Source organism: Ciconia boyciana, chromosome 3 (assembly GCF_034638445.1).
Source record: "Ciconia boyciana chromosome 3, ASM3463844v1, whole genome shotgun sequence".
Taxonomy (NCBI): domain Eukaryota; kingdom Metazoa; phylum Chordata; class Aves; order Ciconiiformes; family Ciconiidae; genus Ciconia; species Ciconia boyciana.
Window position 1 is genome coordinate 126,389,218 of NC_132936.1, and position 21,913 is coordinate 126,411,130.

Here is a 21,913-nt window from a genome sequence, read left to right on the forward strand (position 1 = left end):
GTCTCTTGACACTGTTGTCATGCACCAATTGCCAGACCCTGCTATGGGATCTACGGTTAATAGGCTGTAATATTCATTACTAAAAAGACTCAGGGGCCTTAATTATAATTCTTTATTTTGAAGTGTGTGTGTGTGTGTGGTGGGGTGTATTATAGTTTTGAAAACAAGAGGCACAGAACAAAGTCTTTTGGGCAAAAGAATTCCAAATATATTTTTCCTTTCCAGTGTGAGTTCAAGCCGGCACTGACTCATTCAGCCATGCTTCTAAAGGAAGGGCCCTGAATTTTTGACTGACTGTGTAACATGTAATAACTTTTCCACACCAGGCCTTGCAGCTGCTGTTGCTCAGCAGCGATACCAGGCCGAAGGCAGTGGCTACTGAGCCTGGGGCAGCCAAACAACGCTGCACGGGTGCGGCGCTGCCACAAAGTCTCCTGAGGCACCGACGGTGGGAGGGAGGCCGCAGCCCTGGTGCAGAAGTCCTCTCCCTCAGTCTGGGCCCCTGTTTGGGGTGGTGGCCCCCAAATTTTAGTTTGAGCTGCCTCTAAAGCCGTCTCGTATCCAGGGGCCGCCACGGAGCTTTTTCCGCCACTTTTTACCTCAGACTTCTCAGCAGGGCCCCGCTCAGGGCTCCGGAGCCACCGCGTTCCCGCGCTCTCCGCCGCCTGACCCTCCTCGGCTGCCGTGGCCGGCGGGGCTTCGCCAGGGGGCGGACTCGAAACGAAACCGGTACGAGAGCCAATCCGCTTCGAGCTTACTGCGCGGCAGCCCGCCCCCCCGCCGCCTCCGGGAGCCAATCGGGTGGCGACTGCGGTTGGGGCTGCCCTTTCCTACCCACCGGCGCGATGGCCGCCGCCACGAGTTGTCGCCGCGCCGCGCTCGGCGGTTTGGCCGTTGGCGGCGGGGTCGCGGCGCGATGGCGGCGGCTGCTGCCGCCGGACGGCTGCGTGCTGCGGTTGGCGCCCGTGCGCGGCGCTGCGGCGGAGTCCGGGCCCTGCCGGACGGTAGCGGTGGAGGTGGGGGGCAGGTGAGGGGCTCTGCGCGCCCTGAGGGAGCGGGGGAGCAGCGGGGAGGCGCTCCGGGTGTTCCCCGCTCCCTGAGCATGGGCTGCGGCGCTGACTGAGGAGTGGCTTTCGGTACCGGCTCTAGGCAGGGGGCCAGCGGCCCCCACGGCCCCGGAGTCAGTAGAGAGAGCTGTCCGGGGTGGTGGGTCAAGCAAACGTGAGGAGAAATTGCCGCTGGCATTCTTGCGTGCTGTTCGTCATTCGCAGTGGGTGAAGAGCCAGTGTATTTCCTTGTCTTCCCTGTACGTTTTGCAGCTGTGGTGGGAAAAGGCGTTTTGTGGGTGTGCAGGCAGTTCCCCTTTTCTCCTGAGGGTGCAGCAGGTGTGTACTTGTGTTTTGTAGTGGCAAGACTCTAAAACCCAACTTGAACAGGTGGGTGAGTCGTCTTCCAGTGCGAGCAAAGCGTTTTGCCTCAGAGGCCGAGGTGTAACTTTAGGTGACATCTGATGTGGCTGTAAGTCTTTGCTTCAGGGTGCAAGAAGCAGGACATTTGAGGCAAAAGCACGTTAAAGTAAGGGGATTTGGTCGCTTATGGTCAAAGAGTTTCAATTTCCATAACTAATGAGGATTTTTGTCTTTAATATGAAGTATGGGCAACATTCTGTACAGCAGGTGCTGTAGAGGAATGCAGAAATTACTGGAAAATTTATTTGAATTCACTGTGATAACATATTCTTTCCAATAGAAAGATGGAACTGTCTTCTGGAAAACTGGCTAGGTTTGCTGATGGATCTGCTGTTGTTCAGGTAAAAAAAAGAAGCTTAAAATTTGTGCAACTTCAAAATTTCTGGATCTGAACAGCCATTATTAGGATATCAGAGCCTATTAAAGGGATATAAAGCCTCAAGTAGCAATTTAATCCCTAATGAATGTACAGCTGTGTTTTGTAGGAAAAAAATTTGTTTGAAAAGCAAAAATAATGTTTTGCAGCATGGATTTGTGCGGTTTCTTTCTGCAAAGAATATTTTGGAGTTTAAGTTTGTGAATAAGTTTAGGACTTCAGGCAATATTTTGGTTGCAGGTAACTTCAAATTTGTTTGTTTTTTTTTCTTAATCCAGCTAGGTGACACAGCGGTAATGGTCACAGCAGTCAGTAAAACTAAGCCTTCTGCATCTCAGTTTATGCCATTAGTGGTAAGTACTAATGACAGAATTAGTTCTGTGATAATCAGTGGTAGTCTTAGCAGTAGTAATCACTAAGTAGTCGAGTTCAAGGTGCTGGGGGGAATGAGGAATGTGAGTAGCAGACTACAGACCTTGGACTTCAGAATAGCAGTCTGTGATAAAATGACTAGAGCTACAGGTGAGGGATGTGCAGTGGATGTTGTCTACCTTGACTTTAGCAAGGCTTTCCACAAAAGCCTTGTGAACTTTGTCTGCCACAATATCCACGTTCAGACATTATATTTTAGGTGTGTGGAAAACTGGTTGGATTATGAGGCTTGAAGTGTTGTGGTTCTTAAGGGTTAATGATTCGTGTTCTACCTTGAGGCTGAATCATAGTGAGTTCCTCAGGGGGTCTGTCCTGGGTCACAGCCTGTTTCATACTTGTATCGGTGACGTGGAGTTCCTGCTCATCAAGTTTGCAGATGATGCCAAACTGGGGGGGGGGCAGATGATATGCGCAGAAGCAGGGCTGCCATCCAGAGGGACCAGGGGCAGGAGGAATGGGCCGACAAGAACCTTATGAAAATCTATAAAGACAAACACAAAGTCCTGAACTTGTGATGCATTAGTGCCCTGCAACAGTTCAGGCTGGGGACTGACTGGCTGGGTAGTCCGTATATGATATAGAATGGGAGGGTCCCTTTGGGCATCAGGACAGAGCCTTGAGTAATGTAATCTGAGTTCAGAGTTGACCTGGCTCTGAGCAGGAAATGGGACTGTAGAGCTTCTGAGGCGTCCCCTCCAACCTGACAGATTCTGTAGCTCTGAAACCAGTATTCTGTTGTGTTTAGAAATCCCTGTTTTGTTTTTAAAAGGTTGACTATCGCCAGAAAGCTGCTGCAGCAGGAAGAATTCCTACAAACTATCTAAGAAGAGAACTTGGTTCCACTGATAAAGAAATTCTTACAAGCAGAGTAATAGGTAGGCTGAAACATTTTATTTACAATGTATTTTAAATATTTTGTAATATCCTCATGAATGTTTGAAAAGATAGTAATTTATAACTGCTGTTTGCAGAGTTGATTGTTTCTGCGGTAATGTCAGAAGAAAACAAACTTGTAGTTTCTTGTCTATCAGTACTGATTTTTGAAACAGTATATCAGCTGAGGCTGTGTGCATATTCCTTTATATATACGCCTGGATCTTGAGAAGTCTTGTCACCTTTGTTGATATTATTGTATCTAAGATCTCATCTTAACTGCAGAGATGTTACCTCTGCAATCACACATCTCTCTGGAAAGGTGGAAGAGACAACCAAGCTAAACTCTGAAATACAAAGAGGCAGACTTACTGATTGGTGTATACTCATTCTCTCCCTCTTGATCCTGCTTGAGAAGTCATCTCCGTCATGGCTATCTCCAGTAATGTATAAGATAATGCCTTTAAATTCAACATTTATATAAAGCTGATGTCAAATACATCAGCATCTTAAGACGGCAATGAAAAGAATTAGGAGAGGGAACAGCCTATAAGGCCCGGGCTGCTGCACAGAGTCCTAAACACTTCAGACTGAAATAAAATTAAGAGGAAATCTATGCATCATGGAAATAATGCGATATTTTGAACATATATGCTTTTGTTACTTTTCTTTGTTTAAGGACTATGTCCCTTCATTGAACATATTTTTGGTGAAATACAACTTAATAGATTACTTGTACCCTAAAATGTGCCCTTTTTCTATGCTGAAAAAGCACAGAAGACTTTTTCAATGTTTTTACCTTGTGTTACTTGACAGTGGATATGCTGGCCCAAATACCTCTTATTTTACTCTTGAGTGCTATTGAAATCTTAGAGTTGATTATATTTCATGCTAAATTTCCTTCTGAGTTCTCTGCCTGTTCTCTTCTTTTTTTGTTTGTTTGAGTCTTTCATTTGAACCATTTTGTCAGTTTCTTGTGGGGTTATTACAAGACAAAGTGAATACTGACTACTGAAAACCAAATACTTAGACTTTGAATATTTCTTTCGCAGATCGGTCAATCAGACCACTGTTTCCAGTAGGCTACTTTTATGATACACAGGTAGGTCACGCTCACTGTCCTTAACTACAGCTACCTTCAGAATGGAAAACTTGGGTAGGTGCAATGAAAATTTCACATGATACAGGCACTGTTTTAAGAAAAGCAGTATTCATTAGCATCCAGAAGGAGTTTACACTTCGAAAAACAATCTGATAGTGTAATGCTGCTTTTTAGTTTGTCATCTCCTTGTCTTAAATTATTTTTATTACATGCTAGTTTCCAAATTTTGTGGTAGAGATACAGGAACAAAATTCAAGTATCCTCTGTACAACAGAGGAAAGAAAGACTTAACAGTATATGTTGTATGATATGATACGATGATATACGTTAGTGGTTTTTTGTGAGCTTTCTAGTTTAAATACTTGAACAGATTTTCATTTGCAGTATAAGCTTGTATAAATATGTGGTATGTTTTGTTTTATTGTCCTTAGCTTTGTATTGACAGCTAATAAAAATGTATAGGTCAAAATTATTCATTGTCTTTTATCTTATGCCAGATCCTTTGTAATCTTTTAGCAGTAGATGGTGTCAATGATCCTGATGTTCTGGCAATTAATGGAGGTAAGAGGACTGTTGAAAATTACTGCTTCTGTGTGATTTAATATGATTCGTTGTTTCTAATACAGATTTTTCTCTCTTCATTCTAGCTTCTGCAGCACTTGCATTATCTGATATCCCATGGAATGGTCCTGTTGGTAAGTAAATATTTTGAAATGACGGGTGATTTGAACATAATAGAAGACTTAGACCACAGTTCATGCTTTCTTTTTTAACAAAAATCTGAATCTAAAGTCCACTACCTTTTGTTTCAAGTATTGCAAGTAATTTGACAATGGATAGGATTATTCCACTTAAAAGCATTATTTTTCCTGGACTAAATATACTTCTGTAAGCATTTATAGTTGAGAAATAGTACAGTATAGAGACCAATAACTCAGTGTTTTCTTTAGAGAAACTTAGTCTTGAAAAGCATTGTTTAGAAAATAGCTGGATAAGAATACTTTTTCTCCAGGAACTCAAGAAGAGCTTTATTTCGTTGTGAATATTTTATGGGAAGAGAAATGATCTAGCCAAGAACAAATATTTAGCTGTATTTTCCTTTCACCTGCCTTTTTTTCTAGAAAATACGTGTCCAAATGACTAAAAAAACCCAATGGACTTACAGCCTTGTGTATAATGCTACTTGGCATTATATGCCCTACCCAGTAATACTATCCAAAAGAAATTCAAGAATAGATAATTTTGCCTTACAGATTTGTTCTTAATATATAGCTAACATTGCTGATATTTTAAAACAAATCCGTAGCTTTAATTATTGTTTTTAGAGGTATAATTTTGAAAGTAAAATGATGCCGTAAAGAACTTCCTTATTATAACAATAATAATTTTCTGGAGTTTCTTTGTAGGTGCAGTAAGGGTAGGACTGGTTGATGGAGAAACTATTATCAATCCAACTCGGAAACAGATGTCTTCTAGTGCGTTAAATTTAGTTGTTGCTGGAGCTCCTCAAAGTCAAGTTGGTGAGTAGGTTAATTATTAATATCTGTTGCGTGTTTGAAAATCAAGTAGGTGCCTCTTTGCAGGTATTTTCCTAATCTTTGAAATTTGTATTTTTACACAATAGTAGGAATAAACAACAGTGATAGGGTAGGTAACTTTTGGTTAGGTAAAGTAAATTCCATTATATTTATGCAGTTTAATGTTAATCTGTATTTCCTCAGTTGAGTTAGATTGCTGTTGAACAATAAAATAGTAATTTACTTAATTTTTAACTTTCCATTGATAGTTATGTTGGAAGCAACTGCTGAGAATATATTGCAACAAGACTTCTGTCATGCCGTCAAAGTAGGGGTGAAACATACCCAGCACATAATTCAGGGAATTCAACAACTAGTGAAAGAACGAGGTGTTGTCAAGAGAACTGTTCAGAAGTTATTTGTTGCTCCTGAAGAGATTGTGGAATGTGCAAAGAAGTAAGTTCAGAACAAATGATTTTGATCTAAATTCTGTTAAATGACTCAAAATACTTATTTAATGATTATTTAATTGGATGAGCTCTGGTCAGATAGTTTGGAGGTTTTGTTTAACAAAATAGCATGTTTTGAACGTTCAAAATTACTTGCTGCATTTTCCATAGAAACTTAGGAACATGGCCTTCGGCTTTCTTGTTTTACGCTTACTAAGAAGGATAGAGCAAAACGAGTATCCTGAAAACCCAGTGAAAGTATTATAAGTTAAAATGCAACTCTTGTGGAATGGTAACAAGAGGAGTCAGATATGTTGGCTTGTATGAGCTTTGCTGTGGAAGTGATAACTAATTTCAGAGAGGTGGCAGGAGAGCAGGCAGGAAGGACAGCTGGAGCTAGTAATGTTTATAAATGTCAGTCTGGTGCTTTCATACTGCTAATGAAAACAAACATTTAGTCCTCAAAAGAAACTAATTATATAAGTGTTTTTTAAGCTGTGTTTTTAAAAATTCTTTCTTTTCTTCCAAAAGACTTGCTTTTAACAAGATCTATGCAGTATTCACCGATTCTAGCCATGATAAAGTAAGTAATAAAGTCAACCGTGGTGTAATTATTTTTTTTTTAATACCATAATAAAGCTGTAGTAATATTTAGTTTCTTTAATGTAAATAGAAACTCCTCTCCTCCTCTGCATATATTTGCAATAGTAATAATAAATTGTTCTGTAAATTCTTATCTACCAGGATATGTTTGCAGTACATTATTGATCTTTGTGTGACAATCCTATTCCTTATTCCTTGAGTTTCACAGAATTTTAAAACAAAAACCCAACAACCTGAACTTCTTTTGTTATTCTGCCCTGTAGAGTTAACTGGTTGCAAATCCTGTGTTCTAGATTTCTAGAGATGAAGCAATTAACAAAATAAGGCTTGAAACAGAAGAACAGCTGAAAGGTATTATTTTCTGCTTTCTTAATATTTGGAGAATGCTTAAATGGAGCTAGCAGTACTTAGAGGTGCAGTGTGCTCTTTGTTGGCCAAGCTATTTTAGTAAAAGTTCTATAAAATTCATTTTCCAACTTCAGATGCGATTTCTTTTTTATACTCAGAAAAATTTCCAGAGGCTGAGCCTTATGAAATCATGGAATCTTTCAATGTGGTTTCAAAGGATATTTTTAGAAATCTTGTTCTGAATGAATATAGAAGGTAAGCATATCAAGCTCCTTGTGAATAATGTTTGTCAGCTTTTTATCCAAGACTATAGTTTCATTGATCTCATAATTTCTGCTTGTAACCTTAGGTGTGACGGGAGAGATTTGACTTCCCTCCGAGATATTAAATGTGAAGTGAACATGTTTAAAATGCTTCATGGATCAGCCTTATTTCAGAGAGGTCAAACACAGGTATTATCTTTAAACATCAGAAATTGTAAATTAATTTGTCAAAAGCTGAAAGATTTGTATCTTTCACTTAAATGCAAAGTTTCATTTTTCTTCACCTTCAAATAGTAATAGCTAGAAAACAGTTTAGATTTGATTAAAATATGAGTCCATTAAGACAGTAGACAGATTCTGGCTCCTTGCTACATGAACAGTACAGATGTTAGGATAACATTCTAAGCATATATGCCAAGGAAGAGTCTGGTGAGCATTACTGTGTCTTCAGACTTTCTGAAGAATGTCTAGTAACCAAAGTTAGATGCTGTAAGGATTCTCCTTGTTCAGTTCACGTTGGCAGATCTGGGGCATCTTTGGTTGGTTGGGTTTTGTCTTGCAGGGAGGTGATTTGAGAAGAAAGCTTTCCAATTCAGGATGGCTTCAATTAAAATTGGTTGTTAATGAGTCCAAAATCATATCTTTTTCATCCCTCTGTGTAGACTTGTTGAAACAAAAGCTTTTCATGTAAAATATAATCCTGTTCATTTTTAGAAAATGGGTGACCCCATTAATGGGGTCATTGGTATGTAGGATAGTGCTAAATTGTGCACGTCATGAGAAATCTTTTAAAAGGAACTTCATATGTAACCTGGACTAAATAGGGAAATTGTACAAAAAAACCCACATTCATGAGATTTTTTTTCTCCTCTTTGCCAAAAGCGCCAGATGTTGGGCCGATTGAATTAAGATTGTACGCAAGATTTGGTCTCCTATATTTTTGTAGCTGATTTTCCTAGAAGGCTGTCAGCCATTGATCTGACTTATTACAGGGTACATGGGTAGCTGCAAACAGTGATTTACTCCTCAGTGTTGTCCCCTCTTATCCCACTAAAAATAACACATGCTGCAAGTCCACATGATAAAAAGGCTTGCTCTTTTGCATAACATTGTGGCTGCATCTGGCCCTGGCTCTTAAACAAAGTAGTTTGGTTTCGTAGTGAACAAACTGTTCTAGGCTCCTACCAGCTTAAGCATCATCAAATTAGTATTTTGAAATGTGATCGCTTGGAAGATTGTATAATCTTTACAGATTATGAATAAGTTTGTGCGATGAAGGGGAAAAAAAGTTTGCGGAAGTGGTAGGTGATGGCATCATATTTCTTGCTGAAATCATTCTTTTTGATTCTTCATAACCAGTAAAAGTTGTGAAACATGGAAGTGTTTGAGCTGCTTATTTACCATCTGTCTTTTTACTCCAGGTTCTCTGTACAGTTACATTTGACTCAATAGAATCAAGTGTAAAATCAGATCTTATCTCAACAGCAGTGAGGTATGTATCTTTTGGTGATTTGTCTGGTAATAAAAGAGGGTGAGCATTTAAGCACATTTGATAAAAGTTCCTTGAACTTTGACACACACATATATATATATATATATATGTGTGTGTGTGTTCATTAGGACTGAAAAATGTGTAAAATCAGGCTTTGAAGTGACCTGTTTTCAAGAGATCTTGGCAGCTGTTTTTTGTTAAGATGACATTAATTCCATAGACATGCATTTGAAATTGGAGAGTATTACAAGCAACATCCAGTCTGGTTTTCAGAGAAAGAAAATAGCAAATTACTCTTGAACCTGTAAAACTGTGTCCATATATCAAGTCTCTTAAAATGATTGATGAAAGTTGATTCTCTTTTTGTTCCAAGTATTCATCATCACGCTTGGAACTTGATATGTATTCTACTCATTTAATCTATTTCTCACAGGTTTTGAAGTTTTGCTCAATAGGTTGGATGCACATAGTCCATGAAGTGCTGTTCTGTTTGTCAAGTTTGGTTCAAATGGGAAAAAAATTAAAAAGCACGTAACTGGGGGAGTGGGGTGTCCCCCAACTGAATCAGCATGTCTAAATATTCTCATTTTGTCTCAAAATAAAAACGTTCAGAGGGTGAAAACATTTGCGTTCTTTTTTTAATGGAGTAAGGAAAATTTAACTTGTGATGTAGCAAGCAAGTCCTTGTGCTGTTAACATTTTATTGCTGAGGGCTACCTTGTTGGGGAGGGGAAACTCCTTCCCTTTAAAGCTGCGGTTTGGTGATCTCATCCCACCAGTGTGGGAGCTTTTACATTTTCATATGTCAGCTTTGCTTTAGTTAAATTTTTTTGGCCTGGAGGTGTTTGTCCATATTCTGTAATTTTGGTATTCTTGGAAATTAGTTTGTGTTAAATAATAGGTTTTAATTAGTAGTCATTAGGTTGCTTCATGAATGAGAGAGTGCCTCTATGAAACTACAGGCAAGTCTTGACTTAAAGCAACTTTATAGATTAACTTTTTTGTATTTATTGCTAAAAGTCAAGTCTTGTGGTACTTAAGTAACATTTTTGAGCGCAGATTTGTTTTATTTAATCAAGACCTATTTTGTGGTTACAGAGATTTTCAGTTTTCCTTCTGAGTGCTTACATTTCCTAGTCCTTACTGCAGCGTGTACAGTAAGATGCTGATGTTCTTGAAGTTTGAGGGTTTTTTTTTCCTTCCTTCAGACACACCAAAACCAGCATAAGGAACTGATAGGGCCTATTCTGTTCTAAACAGCTCAGGAAACTGTTTTCATGATTATGATTAACACATGAGGTTTTATCTTTGTAGACTATGCTTTTTAATTTGTTTATTACATAGAAAACCTTAGGAAAAATGTGGGTGGTCCGCAAATCTATTGATTTGTTGTTTTTTCTGGGTCTATTTGTAAGCATAACTGAATATAATCTTAGGTATTACCTATTGTATGTAAGACATGTTTGGTTGCTCTTTTTTGACATGATCTTGTTTTTAATTAATAGTGGAATAAAAGATAAAAACTTCATGCTGCATTATGAGGTGAGAGTTTTACTGTGTCACAGCTTTCTGCATGATTCACAGAAGGACTTAATGTCTTGCTTTTAAAGGTGAAATTGATCACTTCCAAGGATATAAATTATCTCTAGATTTGCTAAAATTTATTAATTCTAATTCATATGTGAATTTATACTGCAGTTTATGAACAAAAATGCTGGTTTCCTAAAAAGCACTGGATAACTTGTAAATTGCCATTTTATATGGCCTTTTTAATATCTTAACATTAGGTTAGCTCTTTAAGAATGGGTTGTTACTGAAAGCAGGATTAACCTGCTCTATTATTTTTAGTAAACTCTATTAATACGTTCAGCTGACATACTACACCAATAGTAAATAAGTGCTTTTACATCTTGGATCTCTCTCAGCCTTTGGAACTTGCCCAAAGTATTTCGTACAGGCAACAGGCATATCTTGTTCTATTATATGTATGACAGAAACAAGATTTCTGATATGTCGTTTGACAAGTTTAATTGGAGTAAGCTTGTCGTGTTGTTTTTCAACTACCTTGCAACTGCTTTACTCTCTTTTGTTCTGTGGAAGTAAAACACTTATTAAACACTACCTAAACTGGTCCTGGTTTGCAAACTAAGTGACTGATAGAAGTCATGTGGTGGTTTGATTTTTTTTTTTAATTATTTGTTTTTACCTTGAGATGCACCAAAACTTCAAATAACTTTTTTCTACATGTATGTTTTAAAATGGAGAAAAAATACTAGTTAATTTTCTATATACACATTTTTTTACTTCATAGTTTCCTCCTTATGCAACTAATGAGATTGGCAAAGTTACTGGTATGAACAGAAGAGAACTTGGACATGGTAAGCTCAGACTAGAGAAGTCCCATGCTGTAAGTTTTAATATTCTGTCTGTTTTTATTTACGGATCACTTGATGGGTTTTTTTGTTTTTTTTAAACAGGTGCACTGGCAGAAAGAGCTTTGAAACCAATTATTCCCCAGGATTTCCCATTCACAATACGAGTTACTTCTGAAGTCTTAGAGTCAAATGGTATTATGACTTTCTTATTTTTAACCTAGTGCTAGAGACTAAATTTGGTTCTTAAAAAAGCTTGAGTTTGATAAACTTGAGTTGTAGGCATTTTAGGTAATAGATTTCATTTTTAACCTTTTTAATCTTGATAGCTCTGTTACCTGAAGTACTTAAAAAGGATCTATATGGTCATGAACGATGGGCCTTTCTTTCAATTTATATAACAGCACAGTGTCAGTATGAGATGTAAACATAAATTCTGATTTTAATAAAATGGTATTTGGGGGCATTTTTATGCCACAGAGTGAGGAAAATAAATCAGCATGTATTGAGACCCGTTCTTCAATGTTTAATCACAGCTGGTACCCTCACTAACTTAGAGGTGACTTCTCCTGGCTCTCTGTATTTGTTCTTTCCCATCTCCCCAGTTTGGGAGAGCGCTATCCATTTCAGCTTTCTGCAGATTCCCCTGTGTGGCAAGAAGCTCCCTGAGGTCCACCTCCTATTTCCTAGCACTGTAGTTGAGATTAGGTGGCTGGGAGAAGGGGTTAGTGGAGAAAGGGAGGGAGTCCCATTTGCAGCTTCCTGCAAAACACACAGATTCCTTGTCTAGAATATTTAATATTAATCGTGATGCTTGTTGAGCTTTTTTGGTATCAGTATCATGAAAGATTCAAACTATATTACCCATTTCTTGTTAAAACTTTTCTGCTACAGCAAATTTCTAATTGTGATTATTTATTGTAGTATGTGTGTTGCTGCACAGTATTTTCTAGCTAGCAGCGAGTTAAGTTTCAAACTGTCATTGAAGAATATCACTAGCAAGTTTTGTTTCAGACACTGCTGACCAATGTTTAATACTTTCTTTTGCCCTGTATTCTAACTCTGCAGGGTCCTCTTCAATGGCTTCTGCATGTGGTGGAAGTTTGGCGTTAATGGATGCAGGTACAAAATATGGCACTTATGAGGATAAACTACATATGATAATGTGTTATAGGATTTGGAAATGACCAAAGGTTATAAAAATGTATTTTCATTTACCACTATTAGGAGTTCCGGTATCAAGTGCAGTGGCAGGTGTAGCAATAGGTCTCATTACCAAATGCAGTCTGGAAAAAGGAGATATTGAGGACTACCGTTTGCTGACAGACATCCTGGTGAGTGTTTCTAGCATTGTTGTTTTTATTGCTGCTTAATTCTGTAAAATATCCTCTATGGCCCTCTTGTGTAATGTTTTACCCAGTTAATTCTGGAACATACACTACTGGAACTATTGAATAGTTTTGTCTTCTCTGTTTTGTCTCCCAGACTCCTCCCTTATTTCGAAAAATCTCTCTGAAATGTGCAGTCATGTTTCTTATTTTTTTGTAATTACTCAGTTATTTCTTTTAAGCTCTCAAGCTCTCTGTGTCCAATGAATGTTGTCTTTTGTCTTGGGAGAAATAGATTAATAATTCTTGAATGCATTAGTTTACTGACAAACACAATATATTGGATGGAGAATGAGCACTTGGCAAAGTTGCTGGGGTGGGAAAAATGCACTTTATGCTGCTGCTGCTTCCTGTGGCAGCCGCTAGTGGATAGTACAAAATCAACTGTGGATCTGTTGTTCAGAAACTACTCCGTGAACGCTCTTAATTTATAAGGAGAGAAAGCAACAGTGTTAATCCTGAACAGCAAAATAAGGCTGAAGAAAAACATGCAAGTCTCAGAAGTAATTCCAAGTCTGCAGAACTACTTTGTGGCTTATTGAAACATAGAATATACTTTTAGTAAAATGAGACTTGACACTGGGATAAAGTTACTCCAGTTTGCTTTCTTTCTGTCTATGCTGGTAGGGAATTGAAGATTACTATGGTGATATGGATTTCAAGATGGCGGGTACTAATAAAGGAATAACTGCCTTGCAGGTATTGTAACATTAAATCTTCCTAAAATGGAACTCTGAGAATGTATCTGAAAAAGCTTTCCTTACATATTGATGTAACTTAACTCTTTTCATATTAGGTTGACCTAAAACTGCCAGGAATACCTATAAAAATTGTAATGGAAGCTATTCAGCAAGCTACAAGTAGGTCCATATTTGTATTTGCACTCATTTTATGATATTAAATGATAAATTGTATTAAATTCTAAGTTTTATGAAACTAAAGAATTATTAAATTTTTTGTTCTCATTGTGGAAAAAAGCTGCTATCTTCAAAAAACTGGTCTGGTTTGGGTGTTGTCTGTTATACTTCAATATAGGCACTTCATACAAAATAAATAGCTTTTTGTGTCAGGGGAGAGCATTCATTCTCCAAAAAGCCAGGTCCTTCCCACCACACTTAAGTTTCATATTATTGTACGTAGTGTCAGTGAAAGTGTCTGCTGCTCCTGGAGGTTACTTTTTATTAAAACAGGACAAAAATGCTGTGATACCACAGTCACCAGTTCAGTACAATGGGTAACTTTTTTTGAAAAATTGCAATAAAATTAGTGGCATAGCAAAGCGGGGAGGGAGGGAACTTATACAAAAAGGCAACATCAGGGTAGAGAAATATATTATGAAATATTTACATGCAGTATTTTGGATTTGACTGATGCAAGTACAATATTACTAAGCCATGTCAGTTTATAAAATTTTTGTCATACTGTATTAAAAACCGTATGTGGTGAGTTGGGGAGAAAAAGGTTTGCTCTTTGCTGTGCAATAAATCAGTAAAAAGGGTTGTTAAAAATAAGCTCCAAACTGACTTTAAAGTAACTTCAGGCCAATTTTTATATGTGTCTTGAGCAGCAAGTTCTTAAAACTTAAGTAAAAGCCTGTTATCTCAGGTAGTTCATGGTTACGATCTAGCAGCTCAATACCCCGTGAATAACACAGGTCGTAAAGGCTGAAGTGCAGCTTTGTGCATTGAAACTCTGGGTTGCTTTTGACTGGTGAAAGTTGGGAGAGGGAGCGGGCATCTGTTCTTAATTAAATGTGTAAAGCGTAACCATAACACTGAAATGGATTTGGACTGACACACAAACATCCTATTACATGACTTCTTAAAAATCTAACAGAATAATGTTATAAGAAGAACAGCAAACTGTTTCTCATTTACCATAAATTCAGCTGTATTTACTATTGAAGTTTTCTGCTGTCTGTATTCTGACGTGTACAGCTAAAATGTTCTTGAGCCATATGAAAAACTGAAGCTACAAGCTCTAATAAGGATTTAACTAGTTATAAGAGAAAATTTTCAACTCGATTATAGTAGCAAGATTTTAGTAAGAAAAACCCATATTAAAATGTTAAGAACTAGTAATTCCTATTCAATGGTATATCAGTTCAAGCAGCTCAGCTAAAGGTCCAGGCCAGCGTATCATAACTTAACTAATCAAAGCTACACGCTGTTGCTCTTATCAGCAGTCTGATTTATTTAAATCATACACTGAAACAGAACTGTGTGTAATGTTCTAGGCTGCATAAAATCAATAAATGTGCTGAAGGCATAGGTTTTGTGTACACAGAGCAGAATGTTGTACTGCAACAAACCTGCGCAACCTGAAATGTGTTAAGTTACCATGATAAATTCTCAAGTTAGGCAGGAGGCAGATTTTATGAAAGGATGTTTATCTACTTTATAACAAAAACTGCGTAAATTTATTTTAATCTTATATAAAACTCTTTATTTTTCCTTCCTCCTCCTTTTCCCCCCTGCCCTCCACAGCTGCAAAGAGGGAGATTTTGCAAATTATGAACCAAACGCTGGCAAAACCCAGACCTAACAGAAAAGAAAGTGGACCAGTTGTAGGTAATGTTAGTTGTACGTCGATTAGAATGCATATCTCTTATAATTGTTTTTAATAAGCTGCTGCTTAAAACAGCTTTTTTAATGAATGTTTGTTATATGTTTCTGCCCCTGCCTCTTGGCGTTATTTTTTCTTTGGGTTTTTTGAGGTGAATTTTTGTTTTTTATTACCGTGTGGGGCAGCACTGTACTATTTCACTGCACACCAGAAAACAGAATAAAGCTGAAGTTATGTGAAACTCTCACAAAATCAGAATGGATATAGATGTCAGTATTGGTATGGCTTAAGGTAATTTACACTCATCAAGGTATTTGTATTCTGTGTTTTCATTTATTTCAGTTCTTAAATGTAATTACATCAATGTTCAGCAAATAATACAAGTAGCTATAGAAAATTAAAACCTAAATGAATGTGACTTATTTTTTGTGATAGCTTTCCAGATTATTATATTTAGCATTCCAAAGTATTTTTAAATGTTCTTTCAGAAACTATCCACGTTCCATTATCAAAAAGGTTAAGATTTGTTGGTCCTGGGGCCTATAATTTGAAAAAACTTCAAGCACAGACTGGTAAGACATTCTTCCTTCCTGTGGTAATTTATCCTAATGTGTTATTAGCTTCTCTTCTCTATACGAAAATTACTAGCGTGGCGTTTTAATTAGTAGATCTTGGTAGCGCAGGTATTACTAGCACAGCTATTGCTGAATCTTAATGATATCTTTATGCCCATTTAGAAACTCTCAGTAGCTAAACTTAAGCTTCCCAAATTGTTCCGTAGACCACCTCCATAAAACTGGCATTTGTGCTTCAGCAGCAACAACCTAATAAGTAGATAGGAAGAACTATTAAGAGAAAAGGGTACTTTTTAATTTGTGCTTGATGCTGCAGACTGCCAAACAGTGTTTGCCTTTGTTTTCAGACTTGTATGTTTAGCTGTTCCAATGCTCAGTACAAACTGAGCCTGTACTATATCTTGCTAAGAGGTGCATGTGTTCTGAAGAGCTAGGTGAAGTTCACTTCAGCTACACTTAGTTGTGTAGATTGTCTCTGTAAAAGTGCTTGCAGTTTGTCTTGCAGCAGCAATTCCCAGAAGTTTGGCGCACATGTGATGGTGTTTTTAGGGCTTATAGAAGAGGCAATTAAAGGTTCATCTAGGGACAGCACTGCAGATAGTGTTGAATGAAAGATGTCAAGTCAAGCAAGTCTAATCACGAATATGCTGAAGTGTAGATCAAATCGATGCAGCTTCTCTTCCTATAAACTAAAGCTTTTTTGCTGTGGTTAAGAGGGGACATTGAGCTCATTCCTGCTCATCGGCTTTTTCCTAGGATTCTGTGAAGAGCTTGTATACACTGTTAACATGCTGGCATATGTTAGAAATCCAACTTACTATCACATTGTAGGAGTGACCTGTACTGGGGCTTAAACTGGTAGCGAGTAGTGTGACAAAAGTTTCCTGACCTTGTTATATTTCTTGGAATAAATTAATTGTATTTGTTTACACAGTGGTTTGTCCTGCCTGGCCTTAAGTGCCAAATTCAAAGTTGATGCCTTTTTCACTACCATTTCCTAAATAGGGCAACTGATGCTTTCGTTGAGATAAAGGCAGACTGACAGGTCTCTTAGAATTAAGCGTATAGCCTGACATTGTGGTTGCCCTCAGAAGTGAATGAACGGAATTTGCAAAGTGTTAAGTATTTCTGAGAGGCTACACTATTAAAAACCTGTGTTCAAATGACTCAAAGCAGTGAAACTAGACATAGCCCACCCTTACTATCTCTCCAACATGATGAAGGTAATATTCAACCAACAGTCAGCCATGGTAGCAGAGGTGAGTTTCTGCTGTGATATTATTAAATACATCAGCTTTCTTTTATGAGCACTTCTTTGTAAATGCAAATTCTTTCTTTTATTGCTTAATATAGTAAAACTTGTTCACTACTTTTAGAAAGCTAACACTTAAAAAAGGCTGATGTCTGTAGTATATCAAGCAGATGTTCTGCTTCAGCTGCTTTGGACTTGAAGCTCTTTTAATGCTCTAGCTAGCGTGATTAGTGCTTCTCAGGGGATTGGGGTGGAGAAAAGGAGGAAAAAAATCACACTTCCCTTTGGTTGCAAGCCGATGCAGTGTTGGCCAGAAAACTAGTCTAGAGGTGCAAAGACTTACTGTGCGATCTTACTGTGTTCTGGCTCTGAAACACTTTAATTTCCATCAGCTATTAATGAAAGCTATAGTTTATTAAAAATTTCTTACAAAATTCATTCATAGAAGCTGAGATTTATTCATAAAACCGAAATTATTTGAAGATTTTTTTCTTGTCATAAAAGGATTATAATAATAATTTTGCAAATGTGAACAGTCCCATATGGAGCACAAGTTTGTCCAGGTATTTGGCAAGCGTACCTGTAACATGGTTTCCATTCAGTTGTATGTAAAGCTGTCCAATGCCTAATCCAATAATATTTGACATGATTAGGACTCTGAGATGTTAATGAGTCTGTGCAAAATAATTTTTGCTCTGTGCAAGTCTTTACTGAATGTAAATTTTCCGCTTGCTGAAACAGTAGCAATGTTCAACTAAATCCTCTCATTAAATTCTATTTCCAAGGCGTAACTGTAAGTCAGCTGGATGAAGAGACGTATTCTGTGTTTGCCCCCACACCTAGTGCTATGCATGAAGCAAGAGAATTTATCCGTGAAATCTGCAAAGATGATGTAAGGACAGACTTTTGTCGTTAGCTTTTTCAGTTTGCATTTTGTGAATTTGTGTCCTTACTGTTTTGTTTTCTTTGCCCTACAGCAGGAAGTTAATTTGGAATTTGGAGCGGTTTATACAGCCACGATAACTGAAATAAGGTATGAAAAGTGCTCTGGAGTTGAAGTAGAAATTAGTTTTACATAGCTGTATTCCTGGTACCTAAATATGATGTAAAATAACTGCTTTTTAAAGGATGCCAAACTTATGCTGGTGACATTGGCACCTGCATCATTCCTGATATTTTCTGTTGAAAATATTATTCTGTTTCTTAACAAGGCTGTTTATTTTTGCTGCTTGTTTAGTTATTAGAATGTCTCTATAAATTGTAAAACTTAAGGCCTTTTTTCATCTTTGTATCTGAGAGAGATGGTAGGAATTTGCTTTTTACTTTTTTGCAAGACAAATATTGGATTGAAATTACCTGCATTTTTTGGATGTACTTATTACTGAAATATACTGCCCTGAAATAAGTAATTTCCATCTACTTTCAATTAAGGAAAAAATGAGTGGACATGTTATGGTTGATACAAGATTTTTAAAAAGGGAGGAGTAAAATCTTGCTTATGAGAAGTTTACTAATGCTTGCTTTGAGGTCAATAGGCAGAGTAAAATATATACAGACTTCTATCCATGTATTTTGAAACAACCATGCTGTTTTCTGTTGCAGAGATTCTGGAGTGATGGTAAAATTGTATCCAAACATGACACCAGTGTTACTTCATAATTCACAACTTGATCAAAGAAAGGTAATATATGCTTAAACAAGTATAAACTAGACACTTATATTTGGTTTTGATCAATTCTCACCAAACATAGACTGCATTAGCTGTAACACACATACTGTTTTTCTAGAGTTCATTTTCATGTTAAAAGCTGTGTTAGATTAGCAGCACCTTTTGTTTAACCTCTGCTTGCCCTGTACTTCAAGCTGCAAACGATCTAGCTATGTGCCTGCTACAATCCTACTGTTTATGCTTTTATGCACATCACCAAATTCTTTAGATCTGCAATATCCTTCTCTATGTAACATTTGGAAACCTGTGGTTCGTAAGGTAGTGTTGAGCCACTCTGATTGTCTGAAGTTTAGCATGAAGAATCCCTAAAAGAAGGAACTTTTATAACTAACCTTACAAAATTAATCACACTGAAATAATTTTTTCTGAAAAACACTGTGTTCTAGATTAAACATCCTAGTGCCCTGGGATTAGAAGTTGGACAAGAAATTCAGGTATTTTTTTAACTTTAAAATGCTAACAAACTGCTGTTCATATTTCAGAATTTGAGTGAATTTTTTATTTTGTGTTTATGAATAAAATATTTTGCCATATCAGATTCCCTTTCTGTGCTGGTTAAAGGCCTGATCATTTCCAATTAGACTTATTTAGTGTCATACTCTTACTATCTAGGCACCACATTAATTAGACAGAACAATATAGGCTAAACAGTGCCTATTGTCTATGGCTTTTCTAGCATCAAATTGGGAACAAAAAAACCCCCAAACCACCATCTTTTAAGGAAGATGCTATTTCCAGCTCTTTAAGTTGATCAGTCTTGAAGTGGTTTGTTTTCTTAACAGGTGAAATACTTTGGACGTGATCCAACTGATGGTAGAATGAGGCTTTCACGTAAAATTCTACAGTCACCAGCCACAGCTGTGCTTAAAACCCTAACTGACAAAAACAGTATTGTCCTGGGAGGTACTGTTCCACAGTCATCTACGTCATCGCAGTGACAGGTAAGGCCATAGGAACGACTTAAGATGACTCAGTACTGCGCTTTCTTTACACCTATTGTAAAGAATTGTATCAATCTGTTTGTTATATCGTACAGTTACCGTTCAGTGGGGTGCAAATACTGCCTGCCAGTTATGTTGCAGCATGTCGTAAGTTAGCAACTGCCCTTCCGTGTGCTGCGGTTGTAAAGAGCTTGATATTGTAAAATTGGTTCGAGTGCCTTGACAGTTTCAGGCATCCTAGACAGCCTACTTTCTCAAAAACAAACTTATGTGTTAATGTACAACTTCTATGTAAGCATTCCCTCTTCTCTATCTTTGCCACCATTTTTTTTAAAGAAAAAAAAAACTGGGTAGGAGAAGAGAAATAAAAGTAAGCTGCTTTCTTGAAAGTTTTGAGTCAATTAGTGGAGACTTCTCAGTCAATCTCAGTCAACTAATGGAATGCCCAAAGCTCTTCCCTAGAACTAGTTTCCCAGCACGTATTTGACTGTCAGTAGACTTATGCCTAAACTTTTCCCAAAACTGTTGCGTATGGTGTTTTTCCTTAGGAAGCTACTAGAACAGGAAGGTGTCTGATCGTAAAATCAAGAGCAGTTACACAACGAGATTGGCAAAAGGAAATGCAATGCACCACTGATAACTTAAGGCAATCTATGGCAATCTTCTAGGAATGATTCGCAACACTAGAAGAAATGAAAATTCACTGAAGACTTTTTTATTTTAAGAAATGTTTTTGAATTTCATGCCTCGATATAATTAGTTGGTTACAGAGTATTTTCTTTCTTTTTCAGGAAAAAAGGCATGATAGTTCGTGGAAGTACAAGCGACCTTTGCTAGAATCTGTAGATGTCTTTGCAAGAATCTGCAGGTGGATGGTAGTGAATTATATTTTTAAAATAGACACTATTTATGCTTAAAGGTGATGTAGAACTTCAAAGTCTTCAAATTGATTAAAAACTCTTTTAAAATAAAAACAGAAACAACCAATGCTCTTATCTTGTGTAGCAATGGGGAGATGAGAATCTAAGAACATGGAATTGGATAGACTGAAGAGCAGATTACATTTCAGTGCTTAAGATTCTTCTCACTATCATCTCAAAATAAAAATGTAAGGATGAGAAGCAAGTATTTAACAATTATTTCCTGGGAGAAGGAATTATCGTGTATACTTGGTTGAGAGGCACACTTGGGCAAAGTTTTACTGGCTTTTCCGTGTACGAGATTGAAATGTTGAGCAAAACATAAAGACTTAGAAGTATCACCTTTAACATGATTGACACTGTTTCAGATAAATACATCAATAACTGTCATAGGGTTCAGACTTGCTAAAATATCTGAGCAGAAGGGGGACAAAACAAAGAACCTGGCTGAAGCATCATCATTTATTATCTGGGTTCATTAACACTGAATTTTAAAATACATAATTAAAACATTAAGATTTAAAAAATTGTTTTGGAATAAACAAATGATGTGATAAATCTTCCCCCTAAAACACCCTCATTAAGAGTGTCAGAATTCCTCTATTGATTATGTTCCATCAGTGGGTTCAGTGATCTCTTTTAGACTTCAAAACATTTCCCAGGGGCTCACAAGAACTACTTGTTTTTCTACTGTGAGGTACAGACTTTGAAAATCAAAGAGGTGTCCCTTCTGATGTTCACCAATTTGTATGTAGACCTAATAAGAAAATCGACTTCCCACCTGATGGCAAGTGGGCTCTGAACCTCCTGAAAGAAAAACCAAAGCACTGGGGAGAGGAGAAATGTGAATGTACAGTAAAAATTGCTTTTTTTTTTTTATTATTCTAAGCTAAAACATTAAAGAAGAAAGAAATTACTGGCCTGCTTCTTTGTAGTTGTCTGTCTGTCTTTCATCATGTAAGATTGAAAAAGTTTTCCTTAGCAATCTTTTCCTCTTCTTTGAGGACTGTATTCTGTTATTTTTTAGTAAGAATTCTAATGTCCTTGGTTATTATGACTTAATTGACTGATACCTGGTTCGTTACATATTCTGGATAACGTTAAGGAAATAATGTAGGCAAATGTTAAAGTCCCTAAACAGAAGCTCAAATGTTTCCATTTCTCGTAACTGTTCTCAGAAATTGACCTCCCCAGTCTAAGTGGTTTTCCAAGGTTTAGCTTTTTGTATTGTAGAATAATTTCTGTAA

The 21,913-nt window shown here is 37.3% G+C and overlaps 1 protein-coding gene across 1 annotated transcript; it reads left to right on the forward strand.

Moving 5' to 3' along the window:
* Positions 1-812: 812 nt before the first annotated feature.
* PNPT1 (polyribonucleotide nucleotidyltransferase 1) lies at positions 813-21,574 on the forward strand. The gene is made up of 29 exons (XM_072857527.1): positions 813-1,027; positions 1,750-1,810; positions 2,124-2,198; positions 3,047-3,152; positions 4,203-4,252; positions 4,750-4,813; positions 4,900-4,947; positions 5,659-5,772; positions 6,039-6,225; positions 6,750-6,801; positions 7,115-7,172; positions 7,328-7,424; positions 7,519-7,621; positions 8,854-8,924; positions 10,430-10,466; positions 11,236-11,302; positions 11,402-11,491; positions 12,365-12,418; positions 12,524-12,630; positions 13,312-13,383; positions 13,481-13,544; positions 15,171-15,254; positions 15,738-15,821; positions 17,862-17,968; positions 18,054-18,109; positions 18,679-18,757; positions 19,192-19,239; positions 19,588-19,746; positions 20,538-21,574. The coding sequence occupies exons 1-28, from the start codon at positions 846-848 to the stop codon at positions 19,741-19,743; spliced, it is 2,373 nt and encodes a 790-aa protein (XP_072713628.1). The 5' UTR covers positions 813-845; the 3' UTR covers positions 19,744-19,746; positions 20,538-21,574.
* The last annotated feature ends 339 nt before the right edge of the window (positions 21,575-21,913 follow it).

Bases quoted from the DNA above. Each gene is read 5' to 3' on its own strand.
- PNPT1 (XM_072857527.1), top strand. From the start codon at position 846: ATGGCCGCCGCCACGAGTTGTCGCCGCGCCGCGCTCGGCGGTTTGGCC. The intron at 4,814-4,899 runs GTAAGAGGACTG...TCTTCATTCTAG, and splicing joins TGTTCTGGCAATTAATGGAG to CTTCTGCAGCACTTGCATTA. The intron at 6,802-7,114 runs GTAAGTAATAAA...CCTGTGTTCTAG, and splicing joins CCGATTCTAGCCATGATAAA to ATTTCTAGAGATGAAGCAAT.